Source organism: Cricetulus griseus, chromosome 8 (genome assembly GCF_003668045.3).
Source record: "Cricetulus griseus strain 17A/GY chromosome 8, alternate assembly CriGri-PICRH-1.0, whole genome shotgun sequence".
In the NCBI taxonomy this organism is placed as follows: domain Eukaryota; kingdom Metazoa; phylum Chordata; class Mammalia; order Rodentia; family Cricetidae; genus Cricetulus; species Cricetulus griseus.
In genome coordinates this window covers 45,904,361-45,925,320 of record NC_048601.1, presented here as the reverse complement: position 1 = coordinate 45,925,320, position 20,960 = coordinate 45,904,361, and the positions used below count along the sequence as shown (strand labels likewise).

The 20,960-nt window shown below is 39.6% G+C and overlaps 1 protein-coding gene across 10 annotated transcripts in view; it reads left to right on the top strand.

The window, feature by feature from the left end:
- Positions 1-13,993, top strand: part of Mitf (melanocyte inducing transcription factor) — a 213,205-nt gene extending 199,212 nt beyond the window's left edge. For all 10 annotated transcript variants that reach the window (XM_027428951.2, XM_027428949.2, XM_027428958.2 and 7 more), the window contains 3 exons: positions 2,809-2,884; positions 6,334-6,481; positions 10,435-13,993. In XM_027428951.2, coding sequence (XP_027284752.1) covers positions 2,809-2,884; positions 6,334-6,481; positions 10,435-10,836 — 626 coding nt within the window. In that variant the 3' untranslated portion in view covers positions 10,837-13,993. The remainder of the gene's footprint in view (positions 1-2,808; positions 2,885-6,333; positions 6,482-10,434) is intronic.
- The last annotated feature ends 6,967 nt before the right edge of the window (positions 13,994-20,960 follow it).

Sequence of the window (20,960 nt, the reverse complement as noted above, 5' to 3'; positions counted from 1 at the left end):
GAACAACCTGTACTAAGAACTTGATGTTAATTTCTTAATTACTGTCACATAGTAGTTACTGGACAGTATGACTCTGTGTGCAGCTATTTCACCATGGTGTTTTTGTATTGTTACTAGTTTTCTCAAATCCGTTGTCCTAGGAACACGTCATGTTGACCACCTGTGCGCACTGGCTTTGCTTTTCTGTGCTGGGTACTGAGACGTGCACTGGGGAAGCCCCATGTCTGTGCACTCACTCACATCACTACTGCTCTCTCCATTTTTGGCTTTGGTTTCAGAAACTTTTGTCAGTTTTAAACTGAAGATCTGAGCTTGCAGCTTAAAATTTTCCCCCAGATTCCAAATAATTTTACTCAAAGACATCTTCTCTTAAACCCCCCTAGAAATAAAATAACAATGTCATATCTAAACGTACATAATTGAGACACAGGAAATGAAGTTGGTTCCTGTCAGAACTGATACTTATGTTCAAGTCCCCATCAGAGCCTTTTTGTTGAAGGTTGTCAGTAAAGTTTTGAGTCTCTTCGAACTCCTCGTAATTAATGCACAGGGTCCTGCTGCCCTTGACTCAGCCCTCCCCTTTCTAGGATTTAGTTCATGAAAATACTTGCTGAAATGTGCAAGTGGATGCCTTCGTGTATCCGGTCTATCCGGTCGTTCTTTCAGCCATCACAAGTTGCTGAGCTCTAGTTTGATAGGAGGAGCTTATCTCTAGCAGTGAACTGGACAAACAGGTTTCCCACCAGTAGGTGCATTTTAGTCAGACTTCAGGTGCCATATACTAATTACTGAGAGGAACAAGGATAGCAATACATAGCACATCCCATTGTGAAAGGCAACACACAGGAGGGATGTCCCCATTGGATGTGTGGGTGCACAGGACAAGATCTAGAAACCAGCTTGTTTGTGATAGTTGTCTCAGGCATGTAGATGCTAGGGAATGGTTCCTTTAAAGGGTTCCTTTAGCCTTTACCTCCATATACTTTAGGGCATTTTTTTAAAAAAAGTTTTATAAAGTTATATCACTTTTAATATAAATATCTGAAGAGGAAACTCCCACATGAAAGGTAAATGTGGCATCTCTAAATGTTGATCATGAGAGAGCCCCAAGGTGTGCAGGGGAGCGAGAAAAGGCAGGTACAGAATGTTTTAATGTAACCCTACTCTAAAGATACTTTTGTGATACTTCTGTGCCAGGCTCATGTGGTTGCTTGGAATGCAACAGTGAAAATAATAGGTGAATAGTAAGGATTAGATTCAGAGTTCTGCGAGAAGATGAAACAGAGCCCAGTGAATATAGTATCACAATAGGCATGGGAATGATGGGTCATTGTGAAGAGGGCAACCTGGGAATTCATATAGGTAAATTTGAGTTGCTACATAACAGGAGGAAAAAGCTCTTTAGTAAGGGACCTGGAGGAAGAGTGTTCTAGGCATAGGGGATAACACATAACTGTGACTAGTGCATGTCTGACTTGGATATAGAATAGTGGAGTCAGTGGGTCACAGGTGAATGGCCAGGGAAGATGCTATTGTACTGGAAGAGGAGCAAAAGCTGCTATCAGCAAGGCAGGGCCCACCAGAACCTTGTAGAATACCTCAAGGACTTGACTTTTCCTTGGAAAAATGGGAAATGATAGTGGTGGGGTTAAGGGTTGAGATGATCTCACTTGGGATATAGCAGAATCCCTTCCCCTGCTTAAAACTTATTTGGGATTTATTTGCTAGATTAGGTAAAGGAAAATCATTTACTGTTTTACAAGGTCATTGTCCCCTGAGAGAGACAGTCCTGGTACACGGAGGTTACAGGATGGGGATGTGCTCAGGATACACAGTGTAGCTAAATGATGTACATTGTCCAGTATTGCTATTTAATGTCTAGAGCATCTGAAATGTGGTTAGTTCAAATTGGGCTGCACTAGCCTGGGAGCTGAGCTGGTAAAACACTTGCCCAGCATGTACAAAGCCCTGGGATTGGTCCCCAGCACCACACAAAAATATATGCTCAAGTGTAAAATATTTTGATTTTGAAAGCTTAGTGTGAAGAAAAGACTGCACACCTTCTAATTTAACTTTTTAAATATATATTACCTGCTAAAATGATGATGGCTTATAGAGAATGGATTTAATGAAATATTAAAGTTAATTTAATGCCTTTCTTTTTACTAGTTTAACATGGTCACTAAGGAACTACATATATAACTTGTATATTTATTTTTGTCAGTCCTGGGCTAAAAAAAAAAAAAAGTTTTGTCTATCTCATGAGCAAAACCAAACATTTTGCTATTTTAAGTGCCAAAAGGAAATTAAGATCAGAGTGACATCTTGTGATCAGTAAACATTATGTAAAATTCAAATTACACCATTACAAGTAATTTGTCTGCTGGGCGTGAGCAGGTGTGTGCTGCCCAACCTATGGCAAATTAGTGTTGCTGTGCCATTATAGATCTGCACACATTTTGTCAGTGTAAGTTTGTTTTCTATTTAGTTAAACAAGTACAATGCAGATTTGTCCAATTTTGATGTGTAGGTGAGGATGCAGTCCAGATTTTCAGGGTTATTACAGAATTAAGTGGGAAATTGCATATCTCAGAGCTTTATAAATGAGAGCACTCTGAAGGCAGCACGTTTCTTCTTAAAGTTCATTACCCTCTAGTATTCAAAAGGAAGATAAGCAGAGGGGGAAGTTGGTTCAAGTTTACATTGTCCAGACTGGTGAAGCCGGTGTGCACATGCCTTTAATGAGATGTGCTGAATGCATGTGTGCCGCTGCTACTAATGGCCCTTTCCCATGCTCTTTTCTTGAAGTTGAACGGAGAAGAAGATTTAACATAAATGACCGCATTAAAGAACTAGGTACTTTGATTCCCAAGTCAAATGATCCGTGAGTACAATTGCATGTTAATCTGCATCATATATTTTCACACCTTTCCGTTTTCTCATATGTTGCAAAATACTCTCTTAGAGAAATGAAAGAACTCTCCCCTTGCCCTTTGCTTCCTTTTCTAAGCATTTCCTTTGGTTAATTTCACCAAACTAAAATTTCTAGAGAAATGAACTGAATTGTACAAAGGGATATTGGAGCTGAGATAGTTAGCTTTGAATCTGAGGAATGGGATGTATGGGAATCTGAAAACTCGGCAGAAAATTTTGAGCTTGGGGTAATGGGGTGGGGGGTGGAGCATTTTTAATGGTCAAAGCATACAAGATCCCAATAGATGTTAAGGCAAGATGTGTGGCGTGTGTGAACCTCTACTATGTAGCATCACTAAGTGGGCCCTGATGCACAGATACTGGAAATGTCAAGTTCAATGATACTGGAAAGGCAAAAGGTCAATTGTTTTTACGAAAACTTGCATATTCTTTGTATGTTTTACCAATCTAGGAGAAAAGCAATGGTTAATCCTCTTATGAAGTACAAGTCAGCTGATCTGTATTTCAGCCTTTGGTCCCCCCTGCCTCCTCTCTGGGAGATGACAGCTAACAGATAATTTTCAAGTCTTTCCTACCATGTTATCTGCCATGTCAGCAAAGTGGTCAACAAATACACAATTTTTATCCATTAGAAATTGGCCCATTTGAGGTAAAGGGCTGGGAGAGGTATATATTTTAATGGCCCCCACAGGCATTCTATGAAATTAGCCTTTGAATATGACCTTTTAGCTATCTAATAAAAAGTAAAGATGCAATCAAGCATTATTCATGCAAGGCTTATTAAATTCACGATTCACATTATTGTCGGGGAATTTGTAGCAAAATAAAATAAAACCATTACCTATTGTGAGGTGGTTTTGATGAATGTGCGCAGTTTCTGTCTTCTAACACTCTGCTTTCCCAGGCTTCAAGGAGAGGCATTTTCAAGCTGGAAACATCCAGACTCTCAGTTGTACAGCACAGATTTATCCTCCTAGAGGCTGTGACCTTCATTTCCTATAGCCAGTCTTGCATGATAGTTGAAATTGAATTCCCATTTCCTGTTCTTTATCAGCTTTCCCTTTTTTAGCATATTCTTTTAAAACTGTAGTGTGTGAATCTCTTCAGTAACAGATTATGAAATTATGGGGCCCCAGTGTAAGGTGGGATTTGCATGTCTCCTTCCATTGTGGTAGAATGCTTACATGTTTATAGCCTGAGCCGACAGAGAGCTTGCATGGTAGACATTGTGTGAGGATAAAACAGACTGTAACATGGATAGTGGTTTTCTGAAACCAGGTTTCTAGAGTGTGCCTTGGAACTGAAATAGAGACACACTTTACCTGATTAGTGTCCCAACACATGCTTATTCCTCCCCGAAAACAAGTAAGCTTTGGTTGATTTTATATATTTGGGGAACATATTTACTTGTGCATGGAAAAAGGATTCCTCTAAGTACCTAAAACACAATATTTGAATCTATTTAAGCCAAGAAACATGACTGATTGAATCTCATAAGGAAGTACACACCAGATAACTGATAGATAGATATACTTCTTGAGAACTGAATGGCCAAGGGTTGGCTTTAAAAGTCCAGCTCTGGCTCTTCACAGTTGTGTTTCTGCTGGCTGCTATAGCTTTTGTTACTTTGATTTTTAGCCTTGAGAATTGGTCCCTCTGTTTACTCTGGGTATCTTGGGATACCTCTGGGTTGCCAATTTTGGTGTTCAGACCCTGGAGACCCACCCCAGGGGCTTCTGGAAGCTGTGGCTACCCTTTCTCTTTGGATAATGCCTGTTTTGTTCCTCAGCCAACACATGGGAGGATCAATTACTTGGTGACTTGTTTTAATGGCCTGCCACTCATCTATTCCATGTGATGCTTCTGATCTGCTTAGTTGATGGTTCTGTTTGCATCAGATAGATTTTCATTTTATCATTCTTACTGCCATCACTGTGTTAAAGATTATCTACAAAAGGGATTGGAAAAATTACTTCTATAAATGTAGATCTCCATTGTTTGTTCTGGGGTACTCTTAAGACTTTTAGGGTGACTTTGTCCTTGTTTGCTTTCTGTTGCTATGGTAAAACACTGACCAAAAGCATCTTGGGAAGGAAAGGTTTTATTTGCATTTCATGTTTCAGTCATAGTCTATTACTGAAGGAACTCAAGGCAAGAACCTGGAAGCAGGAATTGAAGCAGAGGCATGCAGGAATGTTGCTTACTGGCTTGCTCTACATAATTTGCTCAGCGTGTCTTCTTTTATTTCCAAGAACCACCTTCAGAGAGGTGTCATAGCCCACAATAATGTGGGCTCACCCACATCCATAATTAATCAAGAAAATGCCCCCACAGATTTGTTATCTGCAGGCCAGTCTGGTGGAGGCATTTTCTCAATTGATATTTCCTCTTCCCAGATGATCCTAGCTAGTGTTGAGTTGACAAAGATCTAGCCATCATATCTTTTGTCTACATTTCATTGATGATGATAATTTTCTTACATGAGTACATTAGAGCTACAGCAATAAAACTGAAAGTCCACTCCTGTTGGCAGCTGTTGAGATTGGGATTATATGGCAGCATCTCACTAGGATTCAAACCACAGCAGTTTGGTCATTGTGTTGACACAGCACTTATTCCACTATTGACTAGTATTCTAAAGTTCACATAGTACATCTCCTTTGATTCCAGTGATGCACTTACAAGGCTGCTCATACACATGTAGTTTCATCACTTCAAATGAGAAAGTAGGTACAGAGAAAGGTTAGATGACCGACAGCCTATGATAATTATGATAAAAATCCTAGAGTGATCCAGGCAGTAGTGAGTGCATGCCTTTAATCCTAGTATTCAGGAGGAAGAGACAGACCGATCTCTGTGAGTTAAAGGCCAGCCTAGTCTACAGAGTGAGTTCTAGGACAGCCAGGACTACACAGAGAAACCCTCACTTGAAAAACAAAACAAACAAACAAAAAATCCAAGAGTGGCTTTTTTCACACCACAGACAAGTCGTGGGATCTCAAAGGACTTCAGCTGTTCTGATCCTGTCCCAGTGAATAAACCCTTATAGTCCCAGATATATGCAACCATTTAAGACAGTTTACAAATAAGATTTGATAATCTACACAGCACACATGAATTAAATAATCGATTTCATCTTGTGAGAGATCTGCCATCTAGATAGACTTGTACTGTACTGGTTTCAATATCTGCACAGTGTCTCTACCTTATAAAGGTGTTCGTCTGGAGAAAGTAAGATGATACATACCAAACAAGTGGTCAGTGGCCAATGAGGGGTGAGCACTTAGTGAGTACTAACTATTCCTTATGTACGATTGCTATTCCAGCTGGACATTGAATGCTGAATTTTCTTTGAACCTCAGTTCCTAAAAGGGTCCGTTGTCCTCCATCTCATCACAGGGACATGCGGTGGAACAAAGGAACCATTCTAAAGGCCTCCGTGGACTACATCCGAAAGTTGCAACGGGAACAGCAGCGTGCAAAGGACCTTGAAAACAGACAGAAGAAGCTGGAACACGCTAACCGGCATCTGCTGCTCAGAGTACAGGTACCTGCCCTGTGCTATGTAAAGTGATATCAGGACAAGAAGATGGAGAATGCCCTGATCCTTGATGGAACTGGAGATGCAGTCTTAATATTTGTGAATTTGCCTACTGGTAAAACATTATTGGTAACTCAAAATTAATACTGATGCCACTTTCACATTCTTGGACATGTGCAGAGTGGCAACTTCGAGTTACCCGCAGGCTCTTTTCCAGGAGGCTGAGCCCCAGGTCGAGGGCTTATCTTGTCTTGGATCTTGTCTTCCATAGTGTTGTGAATTTTGTCGGGGACTTTTCATCTTACAGTGGCCCCCAAGCATCATAAGAAGTGTGTATATGCTTCCTAAGGGCAAGAAGGTTATGACATGCCATCTGAGTGTTAGGTAAGCTTAATCCAGGAAGAAGTTGGTAGTCGTGCATGGTGTTCAGTGTGAATGCATCTACATTGCATTCTGCTTGAGGGTGAACATCATGAACATTGAATACCCAACGGTTTCAGTGCTCCTCAACACCTCACATCTGTCCCCAAGATAACATATTTGCTGTAGCCACAGTGATCTCAGCAATGGGGCTAGGAGGCAGAAGGTGGCCACTTCTCTAGGACTGGGCTTTATAACTCAGAAGGTTAAACAGAGGCTAGATGTAATTTGGACATCTTTCTCCCTCCCCTCCCTGCTTTAATTTGAGATATGTTTCATGTTGCATCTCTTCTATAGAATGGCCTTAGGTATTTAATACTTGGTGCTTAGTGTACCTGTTCATACAGGTACCTTATTTAATTCCCTTATTAATCTGTTAAAATATAGTAAGTTTTTTTTCCAAAGAGAAGCTAAGTTTTCTTTTGTGTTCAGGTTCCAAACTTGCATATTCATATTAAATATGAATGTTTTGAAATACGGACCTTGGTAACTCCATGGCAATGCCCTCTTGGCCTTCTCCTGCTGACTTCGAGTCTGGCTTTACCACTTTTGCCTGTCATAGGAAAAAAAATCACTAATTAGGCAAGCCCTACAGTATCACAGAGCCTCAGAGCTCTGCATGAGATTTAACACCTCATTTAGAAACTGAAGTAACCATTTTAATCTGTTGATAAACATGTCTAGTTAAACAACAAAGGAATACAGAAAGATATTTGCATCTCCTTGAGTTAATTTATCTGCTTGGTTTTTGAAACGACAAACTACACTGGTGTTCTTCATGCTGGTGTAGAGTTACAAGAGCCTGTGTCTTTGGCCAAGACCTGCGGCTTTCCCTTTGTTTTCAGTCTAAGTGATACATTCAGAAGTATTCATGGAAGAAAGAGGGAGAAGCCTTATTATTGGGGAATTGTTTTATTAAATAGCCCAGAGCTCCAGCATGATGCCTGGAGAGGCTTCTGGTCTGAAGGAGCAGACAAACACTCGTGCGGCTTCTTTATGCTCATGCGTCTCCCACTCTTACTGCTCCCAGAGGAGGAGCTCAAAGTCCAACAGTTTTAACACAGACCAACCTTGGCTTTCCCTACTCCTATGGGCTAAGTTGGGAGACCATGTCATATGAAAAGGACCTTTCCTTTCTGATGAATTCAAAAGACATACTTCCCATCTGTGTCTTTATTTTATTTTATTTTACTTTAATATGTTATTTTATCAGTAACATAGCACAGCATTACCACATGGAAGGAGAATTTGGGATCCCTGCTGTTCATTTAAGGAATTGTGGGAATTTCATCAAAATAAGAGGGGAGCATGGATTGAAGACATCTTGAAATGAGGTCTGAGAAGTCACAGATTTACAAAGTGTGTCAGTCAGCTGGTGCCACTGTGACAAAAGGCCATGAAGGTTAAATAGCAGGACTTAGCTTTCTCACTGTTTTGGAGGTTGTCAGAGATGAACCCTGTCAGCAGGATTGGCTTCATTTTATCTTAATTACCTCTCAAAGATCCTGTATGCCAAACTTCACACAGTTTGAGGTACTGGAATTAGGATTTCAGTGGATGGATTCAGGAGTACAGTTCAGCCCACAATAAGAATGTACATGTGGTAAGACATTATCTGTGTCATAGGCGAAAATTTTCTTGCTGAATTAAGAACTAAAGGTTTCCCTTTGCCAGGGTGAGAAGGGTTAGATTGCACGAAGCTCTGGTTGCTTGTGTGGACCATGGAGATTGTTTATTTCATGGCACCATTGGTGTCTTAATAACCAGAACCTAGAAAAAAATAGCTACTGTTGTGTCACACCCAAACAATTGAATATTTCTGTCTTAACAACTGAGTAACAGTTTGTAGGAATGCATGTAACTGGCAAATAAGCATTTTGTTTAATTTTTTTAGGACCCCCAACCATAACTCTGGTAGTTACTAATATATAGTACTTCTAGAGATTTACAATTTATGGAAACCTGGGGTTAGATTAGGTAAGCCACCCTTACCTCCCATTCTGTGTCAGTGCTCATGAGGTCCTTGTCACTACAGCCTCTCCAGAAACCTGTTTGGAAGTGCTATGAGGCAACCAAAAAGTGTGTATGTACCGGCTCACCCTGAAAGTGGGGACTGTAATGTGTGTAGCACACTCACACTGAAACTGGAGACTGAAAAGTTTCTAGCACACTTCCACCAAAACTGGGCACTGAAAAGCGTGTAGCTAAATCAGGGAACTGTCTGGGATTCTGATAGTTGTTGAGAGACCTACAACATTTCCCTTGAAATCTTAAGCTATCTCCCAAGCAGTTTATATGCCTTTGTATTACTATTTACTCAGTTTTATATTTCTATTTGCTCTCATTTTATATTTTATTAGCATATCTGCCTTGTACAAAACGATGGGCTTCCTTGTAACATTTTCATGCACAGACCACCCTCATCCCTCTCTCTTGCCCCACCAGTCTCCTTTCACTGGCACTTTTCATCCTTCCTGTACTGTCCTTTCTCTTCTTGTATCTTCCACCTACATACACACTTAAAAAAAAAAAAAAAACCACCTAGATTCCACATTTGAGAGAAAACACAGTATTTAGCAGAATCTGGCTTATTTTGTTTCCCTCAGTGATCCCCAGGTGCATTCATTTTCCAGAGGATGATTTCAGTGTTTCTTTAGAGCGGAATAAAGCTATATCATGTAGGTGTATCACATTTTCTTTATCAGCTCATCTGTTGATGAACATCTAAGTTCACAGCATCTTGGCCATTGTGAACAGCATAGCATACCCATAGACATGGATTGTGAGTATCTCTATGTGGTGCGGACTTGGAGTCCTTCAGGAAAGTATCCAAGGGTGTGATGAGGGGCCATGGACTAGATTCATGTTTAGTTCTTCAAAGAACCTCCATACTGACTGCTGTAGCATCAGTTCACATTCCCACCAGCAATGTGTAAAGATTCCCCTCTCACCACACCTCTGCCAGCATTTGCGCTAGGTGGCTTTTGTTTTGTTTTTTTTGACAATGGCCAATCTGACTTGGGTGCTTCTCCTTGTTTTAATCATTAATATCTGTAAGAGAGTGATTCTGTTTGTTAATTTATAATAAAATATATACCATCTAAAAAGGCATTTATCTATACTATAGATACCATCTGTCTTGTACTGTGGGAAGTGCAGAATTTTTTTAAAAAGCAACAAAGTTTACTTTAACAGTTTATAGTTGTCCCTGGGTTCTGTTTTTTTTTTTTTAATAGAAAATAGGCATCAGTTATTAAAAGCAGTCTCAGGTTCATAGAACAGTAGAATGCCAATGCCAGACAGCTCCACATGCCACCTGACAAAGCAATCCCACTTATCATCAACATGGGTACCACAGTGCCCCCTTGTTAGAGTTGGCCAGCCTTACCCTCCAAAGCCTTAGGTAGAGACACTAATGGTAATACACATTCTGTGGGTTTGAGCAACTGCACATAACACCCACCTGCATAGTTTCTCTGTGGTGGAAATCGGCCACACACACGTGCCTACTTAACTGTGTGACTTTGACTCTATTACAGGAGCTTGAGATGCAGGCTAGAGCACATGGACTTTCCCTTATCCCATCCACTGGCCTCTGCTCCCCTGATCTGGTGAACCGGATCATCAAGCAAGAACCAGTTCTTGAGAACTGCAGCCAGGAACTTGTGCAGCACCAGACAGACCTGACGTGTACAACAACCCTGGATCTCACGGACGGTACCATCACCTTCACCAACAACCTTGGCACTATGCCGGAGAACAACCCCGCCTATAGCATCCCCAGGAAGATGGGCTCCAACTTGGAAGACATCCTGATGGACGATGCCCTCTCTCCTGTTGGCGTCACTGATCCACTGCTGTCATCAGTGTCCCCAGGAGCTTCTAAAACAAGCAGCCGGAGAAGCAGTATGAGTGCAGAAGAAACGGAGCATGCGTGTTAGCGAGCCCGCCTTGCTCTGCCTCTGCACAAACTGCTTCCTCTCTTCTTCAGGAGACTTCATAATTTACCTGAAGAGGTTTTCTTGATAATTTTCCTTTAATATGAATTTTCCGTGCTTTATCAGTAGCCCAGGATATATTTTATTTTTAGAATTTTGTGAGCCAGACTTGTATATTCTATTTTACAACTAAAAAGGCCTCCAAAGTATTGTACCATCAGTGTGCAGTATCTGTGAACTGATTTCTCGAAGTGTGAGCTTTCTGAGCAGGAGACATTTGCTTCAGAGAAGTGTCTGTCCGTTTTCATTCAGGGGAAAACTAAACTTGGTGTGAGCTTTGTCTGTCTGTGACCTCCCTGGAAATTAACATGCAAAGTTAAATTACATGAATGTAAAGCAACCAAAAGAAGAAAACAAAGAAGATGACGATGAAGAAAAAAGTGGAAAAGACATCCAAGCCCTTCACATGTTATAAATGCATTGATTCCCTGGTACTGCCTTAAAGACACATGGCACTCCCAGCATCAGTTAGTCTTTGTATTGAAAACTACTAAAAAGAATACCTTACATAGAGACGAATATAGCAGTCATTTTCATGAGGATTGTCTGGTTAGAAAATGTAACTTATGCTAACCCACACTGAAGGGAGTTATTAGAACAAGGCATGAAACATAGGATCTGACCTTTCTGGCTTTTATTGGGCACATTTACAGTTTTCCTCATAATAAGCGTGATTCAATTTTTCATAAGATATGTTTTATTTTGAAACGGAAATGAATGTCCTCTCTGAGTATCAAGGAACACCGGAAGTTTGCTTCTTCTTTTTCTTTTTTCTTTTTTTTTTTTCATCATTTTTGCTTTTGATAAAGACAACCAAACTGGGCGCATTTCTAATTGGCTTTACTATTTTTATTTTTAAATTATGTTTTAGTCATTTTGATTGTATAGATTCTTTATTATCATCATTTTTTCAATGTTTGTATTAATTTTTAAGAATATGCATCTTAAAGTGGTGAGTTTTCGATACTTTTACAACTCACTGGTGGTTCTCCGCATTCTTTGTACACCCACGAAAGACTACTTTTCCGTAAGGTCTTGTGTTCAAAGAGAGCTTTGCAAATATTTTGTATATTCCAGTATCACTTGAAACAGTTTTTCAACACATTTAAGGTATAGTATTAATAGATTAAAAACCAGGCTTTCTAGAAAAAAATACTTACATATGTATTTCTAGGGTATAAAAATAACTATATTCCTGAAGACTGATAACCACAGCATTTACTATGCCCATAATGGTCATTTAAATTGGGATTTCTTTCAATAAACTGGCTGGATTCTTTTTAAAGAGGGAAATACTGTATAGGCAAATTACTTGATAACAATGTTTTAACCAAGTGGCAACATTGTGAAGTTAGTTTCTGTGCATTGCCTACTTGCATTGCCCTATGCAATAACTGTAGAGTTACATGTATCAAGTCTATATGTTTTATACAGATGATATATAGTATTACATGCCAGGCTGTTGAATGGAATTTCTCAGTAGCAGCCTAGAATTGAATAGTGAGTGGCATAAAGCATATCCTTTCAGAATGAAGTGCCTTAAATATCTCAGCAGTCTTTTTTGGACCTGCACTGACTGAACTGTAAAGTAGGAGAAAGTTTCAAGATGGTATCTGGAGTGAAGAGGGAAGATGTAGCATGGTGCCTCTGTAGACATTCTTAGAGCTTCCAATTTCCCTTCAGATATTTTTAATATGAAATATATTTTACTGACAGTGCCAAATTCTTTTATCAGGAAACCTTTTTCAGGAGGGTTTTTTTTTTTTTTAAAGTGTTTAAACGTCAAATGTGAATTGGTGATGGGTGATGGAGAGATCCAAGAGGAGTGGATGTGTGAATGATGGATGGCTTTGGTGAGAATTGTCAAGTGTGCGGTTCCCATGCATGTTGGGTAATGCAAATCCTTGGAAACATTGATGATGCTATCCAGTCTTGTAGCTTTATTACTTAAGGGGGTAGGGAAAATAAGTTCCCATTCTTTCGACCTCCTTAAGTGTGTGACTCTTTTCCTAGAATAGAAATGCAAATGTGCATGAACAGATAATTGTACCATAGTGTTCAGAAATACAATCATAGCATTGTCTGTTTTTCTCTTCATATTTGTGGTGGGGGGTCAGGGGCGGAGTGCTGGATACAGAAATTGAAGATCGCAATGCTATGATGCTAGTTTTTCTCTGTTGATCTCACTTTTTTTCTTTTTAAACAATTGAACAAGGTTTCACAAGGTTGACTAACCCACAGCTGAGTGACTATTGCCAAGGCAGAGCGACTTTCTAGAAAGCTTTGTTGGAAGAAAGTATGGCATATTGCACCACTACCCTGATTTGTAGTCCCTGGGCTTGCCATCACTGGCTTCCCTAGCTCCTTCCTCCTAAAATACAGCTGCTGGGAGAAGCAGGCAAGCACTTTGGAGGCTGCAACATGGGGGTGGTTTTATTTATTTCTTTTGTGCCAGCAAGAATGTGGATTCTTTCAGGGACTGGTTAAGCCAAGAGGCAGTATTTTTTGCTCAGTGTTTTTTAAGGAAAGAATGATCCATGCCACTCCCCGACCCCTGGGTGCAGAATTGTGACTCAGGGTTGTACCTCCATTTGGAGTGCTCAAAATACCAAATTATCCATCTTTCTCTGGGTAACATAATGGAAGTACCAAACTTCTGACTTTGCCAAAAAACAAAAAACAAAAAACAAAAAACAAAAAACAAAAGACTACACAACCAATCTGGTCATACCCAGATCGTGACACAGTTCAGTCTGGTTGTTTGTAAACAATAAAGCAATAAAAACAAACGAAATGCACAGGACATTAAACGATACAAAGCACAAAGGAATGCACTTATTAATATTTTTGAAAAATGCACTGGGGAGAAGTTGATGTTGATAACAGTATAAAAAGACCCCGACTTCTTGACAAAGACAACAAATGACTGTCTCTTGCGGACACTTGCTACTGTAATGTTAATAGCAGCCCCTGCTGTTGGGTGCAGCGATTCTTTCTGTATGGTCCACAGCACTGTATATTATGATTGATATTAATGTATCCAATGAAATAATTGAGCTGTTGTTCTTCATAGCCTCATTAAAGCATTTGGTTTTTCACATCTTGTTGGCCAGTTGTGTCCGGTTAACGCCCATTTTGACTGGTATATACCTTCTCAAAGCAATGGCAGCACACATTTTCCCTCTCTGCTCATGAATAAGAAATTGCTAGGAAAGTGTAATTGCTAACAGCACTTTGTTTAGTTTAAATGTCATTCTAAGATGGTACTTTTTTGGTTCGAAACATTTTTGATTACTTTATGACTTACTCTCAAATGAGCTGTAATTATGTAGCATTTCCCCCATTCTGAATTTGGGGAGACTTTGAACTCCCAGATGCCAGGAATCCACTTTAGATATAAGGGGTTTATGTAAAATATTTCAGTGAGTGGTGGCTTTATTAAAAAGGAGAGAAATTGTCAGAGAAACCTTTGCATATTTACTGAAAAGATCCTAGATTTTTAAAATACAAATTTGTAATAATGGATGCTTAATATACCCAGCCTGCCAGCTCCTTTTTGAAAAAAAAATATAGTACTTCTGACTCATTTGATAAATGTTAGATTTGAATTGGGAAGTGTCAGACAGAACGGGTCTTTATTCCCCAGCCAGACCTTAAACTTCTGCCCCTAAAAAAAAAAAATCTGTTTAAACCTCTGGAGAAGACACCAGAAACTTACTGCAATGCTTATGATCCAACTGTCAGCTCTTTCTTAAGTTTAACGGTTTTCCCCCCACTTAAATTGTAATATACAGTAATTGAGGCCTTTCTTTTTCAGAATTATTTGAATTATTTATATTTCCATAGAAATATGACTGTATGTCTAAAAAATGTACAAAAATAGGAAGATCCCACCTAATCAAGACAATTTTCTGAGCAAAATGAAAAGCAGGTAAGTTGAAAGTCGGGGCTTTTCATCTCCAGAGGGGTGACAGCTGTACTTGACCTAAGTTCCTGCCTGTTGACTGTCATCTTGAGAGCACATGAAATCTTAATCTCAAGTCTCTCTCTCTCTCTCTCTCTCTCTCTCTCTCTCTCTCTCTCTCTCTCTCTCTCTCACACACACACACACACACACACACATGCACTCACGCACAGACACACGTGTGCATGAGTTCCAGCATCATTACCAGTTCTCCAGATATTTGATACAACTTAAATGGCTTTATTTTATTTTATTTTATTTTATTTTATTTTGAGATGGAACATGAAGTTCAGGCTGGCCTCACACTTGCTATGTAGCCAAGAATGACCTTGAACTTCTGATCTTCCTGCTTCCAGGCAGGCACTATTGTACCCAGTATATGTGGTGCTGGGATTGGATTGGGCTTTTTCCACAGACATTATCTTCCTTAAATTTTTACTATGGACATTCAGTTACAAAGTTGTCCATCTAAGCACTGGAGTACATGCCTAGGTTCCCAGATACTTAGGAAGCTATATCAAGCAGTCTTTCAAGTTCAAAGCCAGCCTGTGCATTCTATATCCACAAAATGGCAAAGGGGGGGGGGCTCCCTGCTCAAATTCTTGTCATTGGATTTTGTCTGTTTCTACCAACATGATTTTGAGCAAGTTATTTATCCTCTCAGTGTCTCCATTCTGTTCACTGGAGATAATAAGAGCAAGCACACAGTGGTCTTATGAAGACCAATCAAGTTCATATATTTGATTTTTTTTTTTTGCTTGACACTACAAGGAAATATTCAGTAAATGGCAGATGCATTTCTTTTTACACAAATCACCTTCTTTTTAACATGAAAAATACACCCAAGGTATGTAAAATCACCCTGCATGTAAGCAGTGCATACACACCACATTTGGAGAAACAGTGAATGCTAACACGGGTCAGGGTTTGTGTGAAGCTGAGAGGCATTGCCCCACTTAGCAAACACAGCTCTTGGTTCAACTTCTAGCAATGATAAGAAGTGTGTGAATAGACAAGGCAACAGGAGACAGACTGCTTTGAGGAGAGAGACCTTGTTTTCTCTAGGAACTGGTGTCAGAATATACTAGAAAATTAATAAGAAACCCAAGGCCCTCTAAATCAGCCTGAGAAAAGCTCATTTGGACTCACAGAGACGGAGGCAGCATGCTCAGAGCCTGCACGGGGCTACACCAGGTCCTCTATGTGTATATTATGACTTCCAGTTTAGTCTTTCTATGGGACTCCTGGGTGTGTGAATGAGTGGATCTCTGATCTTGCACCTTCTCTTAAACACTTATCCTTCTGCTGGTTTGTCTTGTCAACTTGGATGTAATATTTGTTTTATCTTATTATCTGTTACTGTGCTGTGTTGTGTTTTCTCTTAGAAGCCTGTTCTTTTCTAATGAGAGACAGAAGAGGCAGAAAGGGAGTGGATCCAGATGGGAGGGGAGGTAGGGGGAAACTGGGAGGAGTAGAAGGAGGAGAAACCTTAATCAGGATATATTTTTATGTGAGAAAGGATTCTATTTTTAAAAAGAAAAGAAAGAAACCCACTCATCCATTTAAACATATCCTCAATACCAGTGACCTAAATTTTAAATTGCATCAAACCCATGTATTCTGTAGGTCCACCTTTGCCAGGAGAATAATTATATCATTTCCTGATGATATGTCTTCCTTGGAGCTGGACTCAATCACATTCCTTAGAGAATTAAATGTGGTAATCCCTTGTGATGTGGTCTGATGTTATGTAGCAGAAAGTGGTGTCTTGACTACACCCTGTCTGCTCCATTTCCTGTTGATATTGAAATGGTTTCCAGGGTTTTATTTTTTTTGATTGTGCTTACATTCAATGGCTTCTTTGAACATCAGCTAAGAAGCTAATCTTCATAATCCAGCCAAGAGGGATATACCTTAAAAATTGCCCCATTTTTATTGTTCTGTGTATGCCAAGATTTAATGCCTAGCCAAGTAGCTGAGTAGAGAGGTTCATTTGAGAGAAATGATGTAAAGTTGGACTTCTAGTATGTTTGAAGATTCTCAGCTGCCATATCTGAGGCACAATAGAAAGGGCTTCATATCTTCCCCTATATGAACACAGAAGCACAGTACCCATCTTGAAGAGATGATAAATGAAGGGGGTCTCTATTATCCCAATTGTCCCAAGAAGCATACACCAAAAAGTAAATATATAAACTAAATCAAGTATTCAGTCATCGTCAGGGCTCAAGTATGGCATGCTTCAAGCATGCATCATTGTCAGGGATCTCTATATGCATAAGATTTAAACATAACTAATCATATTTGTGTTCAATATTTATCAGTCTTTTGATCCTATAACCTACAGCAGATATGGTGGCAAGTGATAAGAGCCTATACATCAAATACATTTGAAATCAAATACATTTCAGCAACATGTCTAAATGGGAAAGACAGTTTGCTTTCCGAAAATTTGCATTTTAAACTTCTAATTTTGGAGTCAGTTGAAGATATATTCAAATGGGTGCAATTGTCACTCAAAACTCCTTATATATTATTCAGACAGCAAAATCTGTGGGGATAGAAACCACTAAAGTAGAGTTCCCAAACTTTGCTTTATGGAGCTACTTCTGCAAGCTGTTCCCAAAGTTGCTTTGAGGAATGGGGGGTCTGGAGGTGGGGTTGTATGGAGGGGGTGTGAAACGCTATAGTTAATCTTGAGAAAGTTAACTTTGGGAAATGCTGGGCTAAGCAAATTTGAGCAGATTATCTCTAGCTGCAAGACTTCTCACATTCTAAAATATGTTATCGTGCCTTGAGAGTCTTCAAGACCCGGAATAGTATTCCATGTCTCCCAGTTGGCCACTGGAGAGAGGGAGCTAGATACATGCAGAGAGACATCCAGAGATACCTGTTAATGGCTCCAAAGAATAGGATGATGAATTGTGAAAACTGGAACGAGATTATATGGTGGTGGTGAGGATGATTTCTTCCATTTGCTTAAGGAGAGTGTGCTAACATTTGATTGTGATCCTGTCAGTAGAAACCACTGTCATTAGAAATTGATCACTTCTAAGAGAACAAATTCAATTGATTGTCATCTACAATGTTATAACAAAATTCTGGTTAAATGACAATTGCCACTTAAAAATAATACATTTAAAAACTAAGGGTTTTATTTTCTATGAATAGCAATTTTACTTGAGCAGAAATTCAAGGCAACAACTTCTCTAGGAGTAGTAACAACAGCAAAAAATAAATCATTTCTAGTGTTTATCTCTTATCACTTTAAACATTGACAAATAATAGTAGAAATATAAGGTAGAGATATCGGCTACAGGATAAATTGGCTTGTTACTTTAGTTACTTGTTCTTGGTGGAAGGACATTAGAATATATAGTTTTGAGAATTGTTGTGTTTTTTTTCGGTGATACATTTTAAACACACTAACAATGTAATCAGATAAGCTAGATTAAAACTCCAAAGTTCGCTGTTGGTTGTTGGCCAACTTACAAAGCTATATTCATCATCACATAGCTATATTATATTGTACTATACACTGTCCTAGAAATTTTTTTAAAGATTTTATTTATTTATTATGTATACAACATTCTGCTTCCATTTATATCTGCACACCAGAAGAGGGCACCAGATCTCATAATGGATGGTTGTGAGCCACCATGTGGTTGCTGGGAATTGAACTCAGGACCTCTGGAAGAGCAGTCGGTGCTCTTAACCTCTGAGCCATCTCTCCAGACCATGTCCTAGAATTTTTAAAAACCTAAGGAATTTGGATTTGATGATGCATGCTGTTAACTATTCCAGCTTTCTGGGGGCAGAGACAGGCAGATCTCTGTGAGCTTGATATCACCCTCGTCTAAATCACTTTGCAGTCCGGGATACATAGTGAGAGTTCAAAAAAAAGAAAAAACAAATGAGAAAAATATGTTCAAATAGCTTTTCCAGTCCTTATAAAGATTTTCATATATTTCTTTTACTCAGTGTCTTAAAAAAACAAAAACAACAAACATTAGCCTGAATCCCTATGCTTTGCTAGCAAGTTACCAGTAGATGGAAGAACTTTGCACAAGTGAAAAATGGAGTTTTACAAAGAAGTCCAATGGGGGGTCTTATTTTGTTTTCTATTGCTGTGATAAAGACCAAGAACAAAAGTAACTTGGGGAGGAAAGGCTTTATTTCATTGCACAGGTTAAAGTCTGTCACTGTCGGAAGTCAGGGCAGGAACTCAAGGCAGGAATTGAAGCAGCAGTCATAGAGGAAATCTGCTGACTGGCTTGCTCCGCATGGCTTGCCCAGCCTGCTTTCTTATACACCTAAGACCACCTGGCCAGGGGTGGCACCACCCACAGTGTTCTGGGTCCTTCCACATCAGTCATTAATCAAGAAAATACCCCTTCACACATGCCTACAGGCCAATCTAATGGAGGCATTTCCTCCTTTGATACCCCTCCTTCTAGATGACCCCAACATGTGTCAATTTGACAAAACAAAACAAAACAAAAAAACCCTCACCAGTACAAATGATAAATGCAACTTCACAGTTGCCTTGATTCAAGGGCTCAAGGATGGCATTTGATCTGCTAGTCTCTAACTATCTTGACTCTGTCCCCTCTCTGCAGATGGGTCATGTCTGTGAAGCCAGTTTTGGTAGTTTTACAGTAGTGGGTAGAGCCAGCATCCCTTTCCCAGTTAGTATGCCAAAGTCTCTGCATTAGTTTGATTATGCCTCCTTGGATGTGTTCTTCATTGCCCAAAGATAAGCACACTAACTCTTTAAATCTGAGTTGTGTGTCTACCCTGCTAGGTTCAGTCAGCAGTATCTAAATAAGGGATTGTTGTCTCAGACACAGAGCACCATAGTGTTTCCAGAAGGAAAGAAAGGTAGATATGACAACAGATACCCATTACCATCCATTTCAAGAGAATTGGACTGATTCTACCTTGACCAATATAATGTCTCTCCTAGAAGTTTCTATTTGGGAGCTTTTCGCTTTTGCCTGCCCTTGAGTACAGGATGATAGAAATGCAGAAGTGTAAAGTATTAAATTGCTATGTCTGTGTCCCTCTCTTCCTCAATTACATATATATATATATATATATATATATATATATATATATATATTACAAACAAGATTGAATTACATGACGATCCCAGTTCCCTTCACCCTCCCTTCCTCCTCTACCACACCCCAACTAAAATCCTACCTGACATATGTCCTTTCTTCTAATCTACATCTGACTCAAAATTTCTGCTTCCTCATGACCTCTGCATCCTTCCTTTTTTTCCCTTCTCACTCTTGTAGCTTTCTCCCCCTCTTCCCATTTTCTCAATTTATAGCTAGTTTTTAATAAACAACTCCCTACACACACACACACACACACACACACACACACACACACACACACACACACACACACACACATTCCTCTATAGAGACCCTATGGAGAAAGCTCAGCAGTGAGATACTCAGAAGACTCCCTACACTTATGTGTCTCCCACTACTCCCTGGCTCCACAGAATAAATCCAGTTGCATGTAGCAGAAACTAAACTCCATTTGTCTTACACTACAAAAGATGGTTTATCTGACAACAGGAATGACACTCTTGGAGGTGAGCTAAAAGACAAAACTGGTTGAGTTTCCTGCTGTGTTGTTGTCTGCTCAATTCTGTTCTACACTAACACCTGTTTCCTTAGGGAAAGTCCTATGAAGTGACTTGATGGCTGGTGGCCCCAAAGATGCCTTTGTGATTATCCATAGGAGTGTAGCTCTGCTGCATCCAGACTCAACTGCCTCCTCTCAGTTTCTTTCCCATCTCTTGGTATCAACAGTGCAAACTGACAAGTATCCTTAACTCTGGGCCACTTATTATTGCCAGAGGATAGGAAACTGTATGGAAATTGCATGTGTGTGTTGAATGGGTAGATCCTGTCCCCAAGGAGGGGTATGCCAGTTAATCCTGATTGTCAGTTTGATTGAGAAATGCCTAGGAGGGTAGAAAAGCATACCTCTGGGTAACTATGATGGTGTCTCCAGAGGCTATTAGACCATGAGTGATCTGACTTAAAGAAAGATTAAAATCCCAAATCTGAATAGGCTTTTT